The sequence below is a fragment of the Lacerta agilis genome, chromosome 2, assembly GCF_009819535.1.
Source record: "Lacerta agilis isolate rLacAgi1 chromosome 2, rLacAgi1.pri, whole genome shotgun sequence".
Lineage (NCBI taxonomy): Eukaryota > Metazoa > Chordata > Lepidosauria > Squamata > Lacertidae > Lacerta > Lacerta agilis.
Window position 1 is genome coordinate 20,479,897 of NC_046313.1, and position 14,815 is coordinate 20,494,711.

A 14,815-nucleotide genomic window follows, 5' to 3' on the forward strand; every position below is an offset into this window, starting at 1 on the left:
CAGAACGGAACAGGGTGTTTCTCAGCGCCCTCCTTTCTGAAAACGAGCAAGGCCTTCTATAATAACAGAAACAGGCCTAACCTTTCCTTTCCAAGTAGCCCGTCTGACGCATATCTGTCAACCTTTCCCTTTTTTGTGGGAAATTCCCTTATTATAGCATTGGGAAACAGCAAGGAGGATTGACAGCTATGGCTGACAAGACTTTATAACGGCCAACATCCTTCCTGAACCCAGGGCCCTTTCATTGTGGGTTTTTTTTTGTTTTTTTTACAGAGTGTAGGTTGCACTATGAAGCCTCTGGAAGAAGGCACGGTAGGCAAGCAGCCTCCTCAAATTTCCAACCGCTTGCCATTGACAATGTTCTTTTTGTAATAATAATAATATATTTATACCCCGCCCATCTGGATGGGTTTCCACAAACACTCAAGGCGGTCCTCAACAGAATATTAAAAACACGATAAAACTTTTGTACATCAAAAGTACCTGGGTCTAATAATAATAATAATAATCCCAATATACCTACAGATTTTTGTCACTGAAGTGCATTTTTATTTTTATTATTATTAGCAGCAGCTTGTGTCTCAGCTGATGTCAGTTTACTGGGGTTAAAATAAAAATAAAAAGTGTCCCATGGGGCATTTTCAACCCCCTCAGCTTTCAGCTCCGTCTTCTTGGCCTCCGCCTCTCACCCCGAAGAAGGACCCCATCACTCGAGGCGGGAAGAACAGCCGAGCCTGCTTTAGGCGTCTTTCGCAGTGCCTGCTGCTGCTGCTCTTTTCTCAGAGCAGAGCGGGGAAGAGGTCAGGGAAAGGGAGGGGCCCTCCCGGGATAGCTGTCCTTGTAATCGCCTATGCGCCTATGGGTTTCCGGTTCCGGTGAGTCAGTGTCTGTGTCTCTCTGAGGGAGACCGAGCGAGCGGTTTTGCCTGTGAAGAAGCTGCGGGAGACTCGGAGCCGGACGCGGGCCCACCATGGCGGACGGCGACGCGGAGCGGGCCGATGGCCGCATTGTGAAAATGGAGGTGGACTACAGCGCCACCGTAGACCAGCGCCTGCCTGAGTGCGAGCAGATGGCTCGGGTAAGGGGACTGGGCCGAGGAGGGGCTGAGTCATGGCGCGGCGGGCCGACCTAGGCCGCGTCGCTCAGAGCCGGCGGCAGCTGGGCCCAGAGGGGAAGGTCGCCGCCGTCCAGCCAAGGGAGGACCGCGGCGCGGGTGGGAGGGCTCTCGGGAAAGGGGATCGCCGGCGTTGGGCGAAGCCGCGTCGCCCCCGAGGATGACCCGACGGCTACGAAGGTCTATCGTCACGGGCCCAGTTTCCTCCGCTGCTCAGGCAGCTGGGGCCACACGGGAGGCTCCTTTTGCGAAAGGGACATGCATGTTTGGGCGGCGAACGGGGTGGCCGCAGAAAGTGTTTCCCCCGCAGCACAATCCGAGAGACATTTTTGCGGTTCAAAACCGGGATGAAGCTGCTCCATTTCGCGCGCCCCTCCCCCACTCACCCCCCCTCCCCGGTATTCTGAGCAAGGGAGGCCTCCCAATCTTCAGTTAAGGGGCTGTGCTGGTCGCGATAGCTTTGTGTCACCGGGACAGCCTCTTGCGCCCAAAATTAGAATGTTGGACCTGAGTAGCTTGAAAGAATGGAAATAGGCAAAAAGACGGAGGGAGAGGGTTTGCGAGCATAGTAGGTTTAGGTAATGGTCGGAATAAGGCTGCAGCCCCACTGAACATCTCGAGTTGACATGTATAGATAGATCGGGGCAGCATAAGTAATCAAATCTTCTTTTGGATTACAGTGCTGTTCTTGGAATTTGATTAACACATAGCTCAAAATGTGCACTGTTGCAAATGTTTGCTGCATTAAATAAAGCCTATAGAGTACAGTACTGTACTGTGAATTGCTTTATCTTGCTTTCAGCCTATGGTTATCCTGAGAGACTAATCAATACAAAGTTTCTCCTTAGTGTCCTTCCTAACAGTTGTGGGTACTTTTAAACCTCTGTGGCTCTTTTTAACCATATTGCTATGGCTATTGGCTGATGCAAATAAATATTCTTCTGATTCTGAACCATTTCTTGGAGGTACATAACTCCATGGTGTGTGCTGCACAGTTTAGAATGGTCCTTTAGTTTTGTTGCAAGTCTGCATTGACTATAGTTACAGGAGATACCAAGGGAGGAGTGAATGCACCTTTTATTTCTGTAGGAGAGTTAATGTATTTTCTATTCATTTTCTAATATATAGCACTGGGGCTCATGACAATAGTACAAGAAGCAATATAGTGGCTTTAATTTCTAGAGTGAAAATAGCTAATTGAGAATATATTCTAATGATGCTCCTGTCATTTACTCTCCAAAGTACTGTCACTACTTCACTGGGATTATTTGCTTCTTCCTTCCTCTTAGCTGGAAGTTGCAGGCAAGTTTAAACATCTGAAGGCAGGCTTATTCAGGGAAGTTTTTAATGTTTGACATTTTAGTATTTTTTATATTTGCTGGAAGCCGCCCAGCATGGCTGGGGAAACCCAGCCAGATGGGTGGGGTATAAACAACAAAATTATTGTTATTATTCTCCACTGCTCTTTTTCTTGGTTGGGATACTGTTAGTCTGCTGTCTTCTCCCAGCAAACAGGGTAAGCAGCAATTGTAGCTGAACTTGTTTTTGGGCTGTGATAAATTTCTGGATGCTGGTCCTCTAAGGTGGGTAAAGGACAGGTTACCCTTCTGCCACCCTAATGGGAATGAGGGAACTGATTGTTGCTTCAGGATTCAACTGAGTAACTGTAGAGCTTCATTTGCTTACCATAATTTGTACTAAACACAGGGGACAGGATAGGCAGTGACAGGGCTCTCTTATACCTTCCCCTTTAAGGAACAAGGCTTCCAAGTTAGAAAACTAGCTAATTTCAGGCAAATTGGGAGTATGTTCACTGCTTTTCAAAAAGTCAGGGATCCAATTTGCATCTGGCAAAAAGGGTTGCACAGCAACAGTTAGGTCCATGAATTTCCTCTTGTGTATATGAATACCATACATACTTCACAAAAGAGCTTTTGATAACACTTACCTAGATAAATGATGGCTGAAGACTTGGCTTCAGTAGCCTCTTATAACTTCTGGAAGTCTTAAGAAATATTGGTCTAGTCATGACTAACTGCAGTCCTATTCAAAAGTCCTGTTGAATTCATTGGGACTTACTCCTGGGTAAGTGAGGTTAGAATTGTAGTCTAATTCCAGTTGAAACCAACAAAACAATATTTTGCAATGTATTTAAATCCTCTAGTTTGTAGTGGGAAGTGGCCACAAATGACTGATGGCCGTGACTGATTTGGCCATGATTGGGCCCTGTTACCTTCAAAACCTGTACAATAAAGACAACCTATTTTAACTCAGCTTTGTTAAATGTCATGTTGGATATATGGTACATTTTTAGTACTTTTTCTTGTATTTTAGGATGGAAGGCTTCAAGAAGCAATCGAGACTTTGCTTTCCTTGGAAAAACAGACTCGAACTGTAAGTATAGCACACTGAGTAACATTGCTTTTTAAAAGGTCGTTTTAAAAGCCCCCTATTCATGGAATATATCATCTAGCCTGAATTTGTCACCCCTTACAGTAATTACTTTTAACCATCCTATTGTACTTAGCTCTCTTGCAGGGGTCAAAATGGTGAATCTTTCCCCAGACTTTCAATGCATGCATATGAATGGGGGGGATTTTTATTCATTCTCATAACTATGATTGCAGAAACAAGAGGGTGCAAAAAAAGTTTTTCTTCGTTACTACAGCCTACAGGACCATGTGTTGTGCCCAGTGTTGGGCCTCAACTTGTCTTACAAGGTTGAGGACAAATTTCCATTAATAGCTAGTGACTTTTTTTGTTACTGCTACTCCATTTGGAAGTGCTAGGAATCTTTCTTTGTGTTTACACTGTAGAAACTTCTGTGCTGAAGTCCATACTTCTGTTTTTTAGGCTTCTGATATGATATCCACATCTCGTATTCTTGTTGCTGTAGTGAAAATGTGTTATGACGCTAAAGACTGGGATGCTCTTAATGAAAATATTATTATTCTGTCAAAGAGGAGAAGTCAATTAAAGCAGGTAAGATTGTGTTAAGGAGGGTTACAGGAGAAGAGTAGTGGGCAGAGGGTTTGTGTGCAGTTTGCAGCAGTTGCTCTAATCCATGACACTGGTGCTGCATACTACAAAGTTGCAGCCTGTTGTCATTTTGAAAAAGGGAGTTGTGTCTCTGTGCCGCTGGTGGTTTTTTTAATAATTCACTATTCCTGTGGCAAGTACACTGGAGGCTTCCCTTGCTGCTCTTGATAATATTGGTTGTCACTAATATCCTGGCAGCTGTCAATAGAACATCTTAATTGTGCTGTGGTTTATAGAGTGAAGTTGGCAATGAGCATTCAAAATAGCCTAATAATGCATGCATATTCTGAATGTAGACAATAAAAGAGCTTTGGGCTTATCAGAAATGCTTTATAAGGCATAGGTTTGGAGTGAATATATATTAGGGCAACATCCAATAATGCCAGCCTGCTTGCTCAGAGGGAGTTTGTCTTCTTCCCCCTGTGGCCAAGGGCCGCCCCTCCCCCCAAAAAATAATCTAGTCCTGCAGGCCCTCTAACCCTGGTTGCTTTATGAAGATGTCCTAAATTTGTAACGTACACATATCTTACTAGATGGTGTACACTTGACTACTTCGTTTATTCAACAGTTGTAGCAAGAGCATGCTATGCTTCCTTTTGTTTAGTCCCCCTCCTTCATTGGGAAGACTTGCTTCTTAGTTTTGAGCAACACCACAGGGATATAAACCACAATTAGTGTGGAAAATGTGTGCATCCATACATTTGAGACACTTGCATCCAGAAATTATTACTGTTGATTAGATTAACAAACTGCTTAATCTCTACAGATAAATTAGGTATGTGTTTTAGAGTTATGTGTAGGTAACTTGTTGTCCTATCGGAGGTTGGGGGGTGGGGCATGATAGACTGATACTTCTTGTATCCAGAAGTAAAACCTCTATTTCTCAGCTATTTAAGCTTCTTGAAAAACGAAGGGTTTTTAAAAAAATAAATAAACTTGTTCTAATGAATGATGACTATTCATATAGATTTTAGTTTGCTTTGGCCATCTATTTGCTGGAAAGTGGATTAAAATAAATGATAGTGTACAAGAGACATACAATACTGTATTTCCATGGCTCAAAGTGTTCAGTACCATCCAGGCATGCTCACTTGGTTGGTTGACTGTCAGGTTGAATATCTGAGCTTTTTTCCTTTTCCTTTTTAAATTTATTTTATAAAGATACCAAACAAATACAAAAATATGAGAAATGACAAAGGGGGTCATTCTCTTTAATTTTCCAACAAAATCATAAGATATGAGACATTTGTTAGTAGAAACATAAAGAGGCACATATTTCTCACATTGCTAGCACCAAAGAGTCCTGGAATGTTAGTTGTATTGGTATAAATGATGAAAGTCTCACCACACATTATTAAAATGTTCTGGCCTGCTCTGTTTCTTTGCTTGCTATGGTGATCATCAACAGATTGGAGGCATTTCAAGAGGGAGAGAGCAACAAAGAGGAAGAAAAGGAATTATTTCACCTTGAGGCACAAATTTTTAATGAAAGATGTTGAAGATAGTTCTGGATTTAAAGACCAGCGTGTAGGACTTTTACCTGCAGCTCTGGGAATAGCCTGCATGGGTTCAATTTTAAAATATCCATAAAGTAAAACATCATTGCTCTATGAACATTTAGACTTTGAAGTAGAGTGCCTAAGGGAGGTAATAAAATTTCCTTCATCAAAGTTTTTGAAGACTAGATTAGATATGTGTTGTATACTCAGAATACTCTACTTTTGAAAGTGTATGTTTAATGTTACGGGTATAACATGTTATGGCAGTTCTACATTACGATTTAGCACTGTATGCAAGACAGCAATCAACCATCAGCATGGGAAAGTAGATGGGGTAGTATTGTAAAGCATTGTAGATCATGAACCATCTTGGAGAAAAGATGCTACATTAATTGGGGGAGATGATGATGAAGGAAGGAGAATCATCTGATACATCGTGCCTGTGTGATACAGACAACCAAGTTCCACTCTTCAATCAGGTCCACAGTAGTAACACTAGCTGAAGAAATTGTGCTTTGGGTATTGGAAAAATCCAAGAAACCAAAATCCTAATTTGGTGGAAACTTACTATTTTTCTATAATAAAAATGTTTTTGAAAAATATTTTGCCCCAATGACATTTGGCACCTTCAACAAAAGTCTGATATACTTATAGTGTGACACAAACAAATTGAAATAGTGGTCTATGGAAGGCCTTTGTTGCACAGGAGGGGAAGCTCGCAGCTTTTATAATTTACCAAAGCCACATACTGTGCTAGTATATAATGTAAAGGCCTATGTTAACTGTATTGTGAGCTTTGCTCACTGAGAAATAAACAAATATTTCTTCTAGTGGAAGTCACTATAGGATACAGGCAAGTCCTGTTGTTTTGCATAAAATGTCTTTTAGACTAAATATCCATTTTAGCAGCTTTACAGCAAAGCTGCCAAAGTGAGAAAATGGGAGGAAGCATTTGAGCTGAATCCTGCATGAGAGCTGTCTGCTCATTGTGGTTTATATCTAAGTCTAGAAGCAAAGAGTTAGTGGTAACTTCCTTTTCACATTAAATGTTGCTAACTATTTTGACAGGTATGAAACGGCATAAAATACAGTGTTTGGATAAATGGGAATCCTATTTATGTAAGGCTATGTTGGCATAGGATTACAAGTTTTCTCATTATTTGTATTAGGCTGTTGCTAAAATGGTCCAGCAGTGCTGTACTTACGTTGAAGAGATCACAGATCTACCAATCAAACTGCGTTTAATTGATACACTGCGTATGGTTACGGAAGGAAAGGTAAGTATTTTTCCTTTTAAAGAACTTTGCACTTATTTCATGACTCCCTTGTGTACACTTGAATCTTAAGACAGCAGCTCCTCTTGATTCTCCAGAGCCGATTGTTGGTGGGGACTGCAGAGGGAAGAGCAGAAGGAGAAATCCTGTTACACAAGCAGAAGTCCACTTGTGTGATGTTGGATCTCACCAATGAGTTGTACAGTGGTACCTCGCTAGACGAAAAACTTGCTAGATGAAAGGCATTCGCTAGCGAAAGCCTGTCTCGCAAGACGAATTTTCCTATGGGCTTGCCTCGCAAGACAAAAAATTTCCGTGATTTTTTCCCCTCTTCGTCAAACTGCTCTTCCCCCGTTGGTGCTTCGCAAGACGAAATTTTCGCTATAAGACAGCACTCGCAGAACAAATTAATTTCGTCTTGCGAGGCACCACTGTACCTCTCTATGTCATCTTTGGAGTACCCAATCACCCAACACTAATTCGAGTACCCAATCAGTGAAAAAGATTATCTAAGGTCTTCCCTGTTAGCTTTGGGCAGGCTTCCTCAACCTCAGCCCTCCAGATGTTTTGAGACTACAATTCCAATCATCCCTGACCACTGGTCCTGCTAGCTAGGGATCATGGGAGTTGTAGGCCAAAAACATCTGGAGGGCCGAGGTTAAGGAAGCCTGGCCTTGGGCATTAATTTTTCCTAATTGTGTTCTGACAAATCCTGGGATGCTGCTTTGTCACGGCTGAGCCCTACATGGGGGAGTCAGGAGGGGGGCTGGCCTGTTTATTGAAGAAGAAGAAGAGTTTGGATTTGATAACCCGCTTTATCACTACCCTAAGGAGTCTCAAAGTGGCTAACATTCTCCTTTCCCTTCCTCCCCCACAACAAACACTCTGTGAGGTGAGTGGGGCTGAGAGACTTCAAAGAAGTGTGACTAGCCCAAGGTCACAACAGCTGCATGTGGAGGAGCGGAGACGCGAACCCGGTTCACCAGATTACGAGTCTACCACTCTTAATCACTACACCACACTGAGAGTGCAGCCCTTGGTTTGGTAGCAGTAGTGCTGTGGCCCATTTTTGCACTGTGGTGGAATGGGAGTTGGGACACTTCTCTCCTGGCCCATAAAGAAAAGCCCATTCCTATGGCTGCAAGCAGTGCCATCACCAGCTTCCCCCCCACCCCATAGTTTGTGATAATGAGGCAAATCACACAGTGCTTGTGTGGGTCAAACATAGTGCATAAAGTTAAGTGCTTTCTGCTTGTTTTTTAGATCTATGTTGAAATTGAAAGGGCTCGGCTTACCAATACTCTTGCAACAATAAAAGAGCAGAGTGGGGACGTGAAAGAAGCTGCTTCAATTCTGCAAGAACTTCAGGTGAAGGAGTATATATGCTGGAATACATGACATTGTTTGAAGTACTGCAACTTTAATCCTTTTTAAATATACTTTTAAAAAAAATCTTGCTTCAATTGTCACTGTAGTAGAAATGGAAAAAATTAACAGACCAGGAGCTTTTGGTAATACCTTTTACAGCAGTGCATTTATATCTTAGGCTGGATCCACACAATGGGGCTTTCCTGACACCTTTTGTTCCTCACTGCATTGTAGTGGGGTGGGTGGGACTGTTTAGAAAGGTTTGGGATGGAGCTTGAGTGTGTGTACACGCACGCTGCGGCAAGACTGGAAAATGGGACAAATTCAGTCGGGACTGTTTCGCACACTTTGTAGAAATCGTTGCAAAGCTTAGGTGCTGTCGCTGTGAAGATTGCCAGCTTTCTAATAATATTCTTATAGTCTCATTTTCTGAGCTGATGTGCTAAACTGATTTCTGTCAAGAACCAGAAACAATAAAGGTTCTGTAGCTGAATTATGCAGACTGTATTTAAACAGATAACAAATCGTTAATACAGTGGAACCTCAGTTTTCGAGCATCTCAGAAGCCAATCGCTTTGGAAGCTGAACACCGCAAACCCAGAAGCAATTGCTTCCGTTTTTGAACACACTTCAAAAGTTTAATGGCTTCTGCTGTGTGCTTTCCCATTGTTTCAATGGATTTTGCCAACCGCTCATTGCGGTCTTCTGGAAAGGATTACGTTCAAAAACCGAGGTTCCACTGTACATTTCGCCCCCCCCCCCATACTGAATGTTGCAATGTACTTGATCCATTTGGACTTCTAGTACAATTATTACAAATTTCTAGTTTACTGTCCTTAAATGGATAAAAAATGGAATTAGTTATTGAATTGCTTTTATCACAGAATGTTATTATTTGCTATCCTTAAACAGTTTGAAAAAGCTTTCACCCGTCAGCTATTGGCTGCAATGGTGTCAGGTGACTTTATTATCCAGTTGTATTTTAAAAGGTATTATTATTATTATTATTATTATTTTATTTGTACCCCGCCCATCTGGCTAGGTCCCCCAAGCCACTCTTGCGGCTGCCCATAAAAAGCAAGACTAGAGTGAGAGACTAGGGTGATGTCTGCTGTTTCCAGGAACTCTTCTCTTTCTGAGAGTTTATTTGAACCCTGGGTGAGAACCCAGAGGGTGTGTCAGAAGGAAAATGAATTGATATTGATTTATATTAATAGCAGCTATGCATTAATGTAACTTTTTTGTAATATTTTCAGTTGTCTGTTGCTTCAGTTTTCTGCACATTGCTTAATTTTTAATATATTAAGCAGTATAGAAATTAAATAATCACTTGAATATTATGGGGCAGGGGTGTATTTTTCTTGTCAGCTGTTAGTATAATAGGGCTGGTAAAACATCTTCAGATTCCTAAAGGTTGATGTCAATTTTCATAAGTCTTGAAATAATGTCTGATGAAAACAAATTAATAGAAGTCTGGTTATGGAAATATGTACAGTATATAGGGTATGCAAAACAAGTTATCTGCAGATCAACAATACATACAAATCAGGGAGTGGAATTCAGTGTTGTGGTAAGATGATCACTCTGTCAGTGGAAGCATTTCTCCCTTCTTAACCAGCCAAATGGGCTTTGAATGATGATTAATAATAATGTTGAACTGGCTTCCTCTCTAGCACAACAGTTCAGTTGAATCCAGCCCAAGATTTTTAAATTTCAAACTTTTTCTAAGAACGGCAGTACCTGAAGTTTAAAAATTTAAAGTACACTAACTGAAGCATAAATGCTGGCATGTAAACTGTATTTGCATGCCTACAGAAGCCATCTTTCTGCACACTTTTGATTTAGTTGCAAGACAGCTTTGATGGATAATTGTACATTGCAAGCTTTAGTTTTGCATATCGGTCTATAAAGTATTAATACATTCTGAATTTTAGGTGGAAACCTATGGCTCCATGGAGAAAAAGGAACGTGTGGAGTTCATCTTGGAGCAGATGAGGCTTTGTCTGGCTGTGAAAGACTATATCCGAACTCAAATTATTAGCAAAAAAATTAACACCAAATTTTTCCAGGAAGAAAACACAGAAGTAAGTCTGGTGGTGGATGACTTATACTAAACTGGCTGAGGGAATGTTATGGGCATGTTTTAAATGGATGTCTCTGTCACATTGGGGAAATTTTACAACCATTTCTGTGTTTAACCTGACACTGTGTTATATTTCAGAAATTAAAACTGAAATACTACAATTTAATGATTCAGCTGGATCAACATGAAGGTTCCTACCTTTCCATTTGTAAGCACTACAGAGCCATTTACGATACTCCTTGCATCCAGGCTGAAGGTGAAAAGTGGCAGCAGGTAAAAAAAGACAGAAAGAGAAAGTAGCAAATACACTGTAACCTGTTCAATTGTCTGCAAAAAAATATCATGTAAAGAAATATCTTACTTTTTTTACGGAACATTCTTCTTTTTTATCATTTGTTATTGTTTTGGAGAGGACTGCTGTTTCTGCACTGTGGTCAAGATTTCACTTTCTTGAATTTCTTCATGTGGCTTAGTTTTCTTTTAAGACAACCCACCCACCCCCCAAAATCAATTGGTCACAGGCTGGTATTGCAACTTCAGAAGGAGCAGGCAATTAGCCCATCCCAGCCTTAACCCATGTATCATGAACCTAACATACAATATCTGTTTTCCTTGCCTGCATAATGTAATGAGAGGGTAGGATCTCTCAGCATTCCATTATCTTTGGGCTTTTACTCCACCACTATCCACTGCAGTGTCTACTCAGTAAGCATCTGAAATGGGCCTGATTCTTATACATGTGAGATGTAGAAAGCTGCTAAGGAGGCAAGAACTCCTTGTAGTCTGCTCCCACTTTTGCACTTGTGTCAAGAAACCAGCATCACCTGAATTATCTTCCTTGCTTTGGTTATATTTGGAAAATCTCTGTCATCCAATTCAAGTGTGCAGATCAAGCAAACAGTATAGTCCTACTTCAGGCTGTGGGTGGGGGCTGAATTAATGACTGCTAACTTACATTGCAGCTTTCCAAAGGAAGGAATTCATTTAAATGCAAGACTGCCTTTTTACTGTTTGCATGTTACTTTTCTTACATGAATCATTACTTCCATTAAAAAAAAAATCTAGGATGTCCCTAAAGAGCAAGGGATGTATAATAATTTTAAAATGCTGGTTCTAAATAATATTCCTGCTTGCAACACAAGATTGGATTTGATGACCGATGTAACATCTTGCAGCTCCCTGCTTGTGTGATCCTATAAGGTGGAGTCAATTTTAGTACCTTGGGTTGTATCCAGTGGTTGCACAGGCAGGTGTTAGCTCATGCAGCCAATCATTCTCTTAATTTCTCTTTGTGTAGCCATTGGCTATAACCCTCCATAAATTACAGAAAGTTAGATGCATAGGTTGTCTTATTCTGATCAAGCTGGTGATTTCAGCTTTGTGTGTTCGCTTTATTGCATTGCTGCCTCTTGTTCAACTACAAAATCAAGTTTCTTCCTAACTTCTTTTAAACAGGCACTGAAGAGTGTTGTTCTCTATGTTATCCTGTCACCTTATGACAATGAACAGTCTGACCTGGTACACAGAATAAGCACTGATAAAAAACTAGAAGACATTCCTAAGTACAAGTATGTAGCTTTCTTGTTGGCATGCTAGTATACTGAGAAACAATCCCTGTAGAATTTGGTGTGACATTTGAAATGTTGTGAAAGCCACCAATCAAAATGTTTATTTAAGGTAGGGTGGAGAACCTATGACTATTATTGCAACTCCCATCATCCCTGAACATTGGCCGTTCTGGCTGATCTGGAGGGCCACAGGTTGTCCACCCCTAATTTACAGTTTGTAAAATGGCTCAGGAGTTTGTACCCTGCTATTACACATACAAGTAGGGATTTACATTCACAAACTTTCACATATTATTTATAACAAACCAAATCAGAACTGGCATCCTTGAAGTACCGGTACATTGTGCAGTAAACGTTGACATACATTTCTGTATACTGTGTCAGTGCACTTCTCTGAATTAGTTTTCTAATATATTAATAATAAAAGAGAAACTGCTGTATTAAATACATTGGTAATGCTGGCAGAATTCTTAAAGGCAAACCTATGTTAAGGTGAAGCAGAACAACTTTGTCAACCAACAATTTACTGAGGCTTTTTCATCCCCCCCCCCCAACAGAGATCTTTTGAAATTATTTACCACTATGGAATTGATGCGTTGGACTGCCCTGGTTGAGGAATATGGAAAAGAATTAAGGGAAGGTTCTCTAGAAAGTCCTGCAACAGATGTGTTTGGTTACACAGAGGAAGGTGAAAAGCGATGGAAAGATTTAAAAAACAGAGTTGTGGAGCATGTAAGTTCAATCTGCTGTCTAGCAACAAGTTAGGACTAGGAGGAATACTATTTCTGACAATCATCCTATTTATAAAATGATGGTTTTTTATTAAAAAAAAAAAAGGCTGTCAGGAACTATTTTGGGGAATATATTACTGACACCCCCTCTGCTCAAGTCAGGATGTAGTTAACACATTCTAGGAAAGTGTTAAGACCCTTCTCATACACACACACACACAAAATATAATATCTCAAATGTTCTTTTGGAAGCCGAACATCCGGTGGGGATCCCACGGCCTCTGATTGCCTGCAGGATCTTCCTGCAGCCAATCAGAAGCTGTGCTTTGGTTTTTGAAAGCTTTGGAAGTCGATCTGACTTCCGGAACGGATTCCATTCGACTTCCTAGGTACTACTGTATAAGTGTATAAAATATTTTAGAAAACCTACATCCACTGGGGATTAAGGTAGGTTTATTATGTTATTATATAGTCCCTTCTGAGGGTGTCTTACATACTTCCTCAAATACCAAAACTACATAATTGCTTGGCTTGTGCTACATAAGCCCTTGATTTCATTACAGCATATTATTTTTTGTATTTCAACTGCTACTTTACGATCACCTTCTATTCTTATTTTATTTTAGAATATTAGAATAATGGCAAAATATTACACCAGAATTACCATGAAGAGAATGGCACAACTTCTGGATTTATCAATTGATGTAAGTGATTCTCAGAATTGCTGAGGGCTTTTGTATCATCCCCTTTCCAAAACTGCCGTCTGCAGGTTTCATTCAGGTGGTCCATGATGTGCCTGTGAAGAGAGCTTAGAGTAAATACAGTAAAATAGAATATAAGAAATATAAGGAGCATTTTAAAAATACAATTGAAAATCATACAGCATTTTGCAGTTGCTACAACAGGCAGAAAACTCTTGAAGTGGTCTGTCAAGACTCAGCAATTTTTAAGTGGGGTGGGGTTATTTGGGAACCACTTTTGTTTGAATTTTTTAGTTGAACCTGCTCTTCAACATGTGTTGCAAAAGACATTATATGGAATTACATGATCTCAAATGCACTCTTAACCAGCTAACCTTTCTGCAACACTGTTATCAAATATAACTTTGGCCTGTGTAACACAAGATTTCCTTGACATGCAATAGTACTTTTCCTATGTGCTGCATCCTGGTTTGAGAACGCTCGATATAGTTGCATTGCTGGAGACACAATTTTTAAAGAACTGTTTGACATAAGAAGGAGATAGCCAAACCAATGAAGTTGAATTGTATTCATTTCAGTGGAACAAAATCAAAGTCTGAATATCTTTGTCATGTTTCTATTTATTTATTTATTTATTTACTCCCTTTTCTCTTGAAGAATTCCCCTAAGAGACAATAGAATGTCACTCAAAGCAATTTTTAAAATTTTATCACCTAATTCAGTGCTGTTTGTTTGCTTTACAGGAATCTGAAGAATTTTTGTCCAACTTAGTGGTGAATAAGACCATCTTTGCAAAAGTAGATAGGCTGGCAGGAATTATCAACTTTCAGAGACCCAAGGACCCAAATAACTTGCTCAATGACTGGTCTCACAAGCTCAATTCACTGATGGCTCTAGTTAATAAAACTACACATCTCATTGCCAAAGAGGAGATGATACATAACTTGCAGTAAGGTGCCTCAGTCACCTTAATGCTTTAGGGAGGCATTGAATTGGTTATAGAAAAAGACTTTATCCCACTGTATATTTGGTTTTTTCATCTCTTCTTCCAGGTGAAATTTAGAACATAATCTCTCTTGAAGAATTGTTGAGAATTAAGTTCCTTTGATTATTCATTTGGTTTATAACACTTTTCTGCTGCAATTGATGGAAAAACACAATAAAATTGTATTGCCCGTGTAATGGAAATGGCCTTTGATTTATCCCAGTTTGCCCTCATTTGTCCTGCATATACTTTTGCGTTGTCTATCTCAATGATCATCTTACCCTTCCAGGTGTATAAGTATGTTGTAATGTTTTCTTTTATAAAGAAATGTAACAAGATTATACTTCAGTGTTAACCTTAAGTACCATTGTGTCTAGAAATGTCAGGTATGGAACTGAATTCCCATTTTCATTCCAATGTTGTGGAATGGTAGTTTTATAGCAGAATGTGACC

At 40.3% G+C, this 14,815-nt stretch overlaps 1 protein-coding gene across 1 annotated transcript; it reads left to right on the plus strand.

Moving 5' to 3' along the window:
* The first annotated feature begins 876 nt into the window (after positions 1–876).
* PSMD12 (proteasome 26S subunit, non-ATPase 12) lies at positions 877–14,570 on the plus strand. The gene is made up of 11 exons (XM_033138877.1): positions 877–1,078; positions 3,449–3,508; positions 3,968–4,096; positions 6,822–6,929; positions 8,190–8,294; positions 10,229–10,378; positions 10,516–10,650; positions 11,833–11,945; positions 12,503–12,677; positions 13,303–13,380; positions 14,121–14,570. The coding sequence occupies exons 1-11, from the start codon at positions 971–973 to the stop codon at positions 14,328–14,330; spliced, it is 1,371 nt and encodes a 456-aa protein (XP_032994768.1). The 5' UTR covers positions 877–970; the 3' UTR covers positions 14,331–14,570.
* The last annotated feature ends 245 nt before the right edge of the window (positions 14,571–14,815 follow it).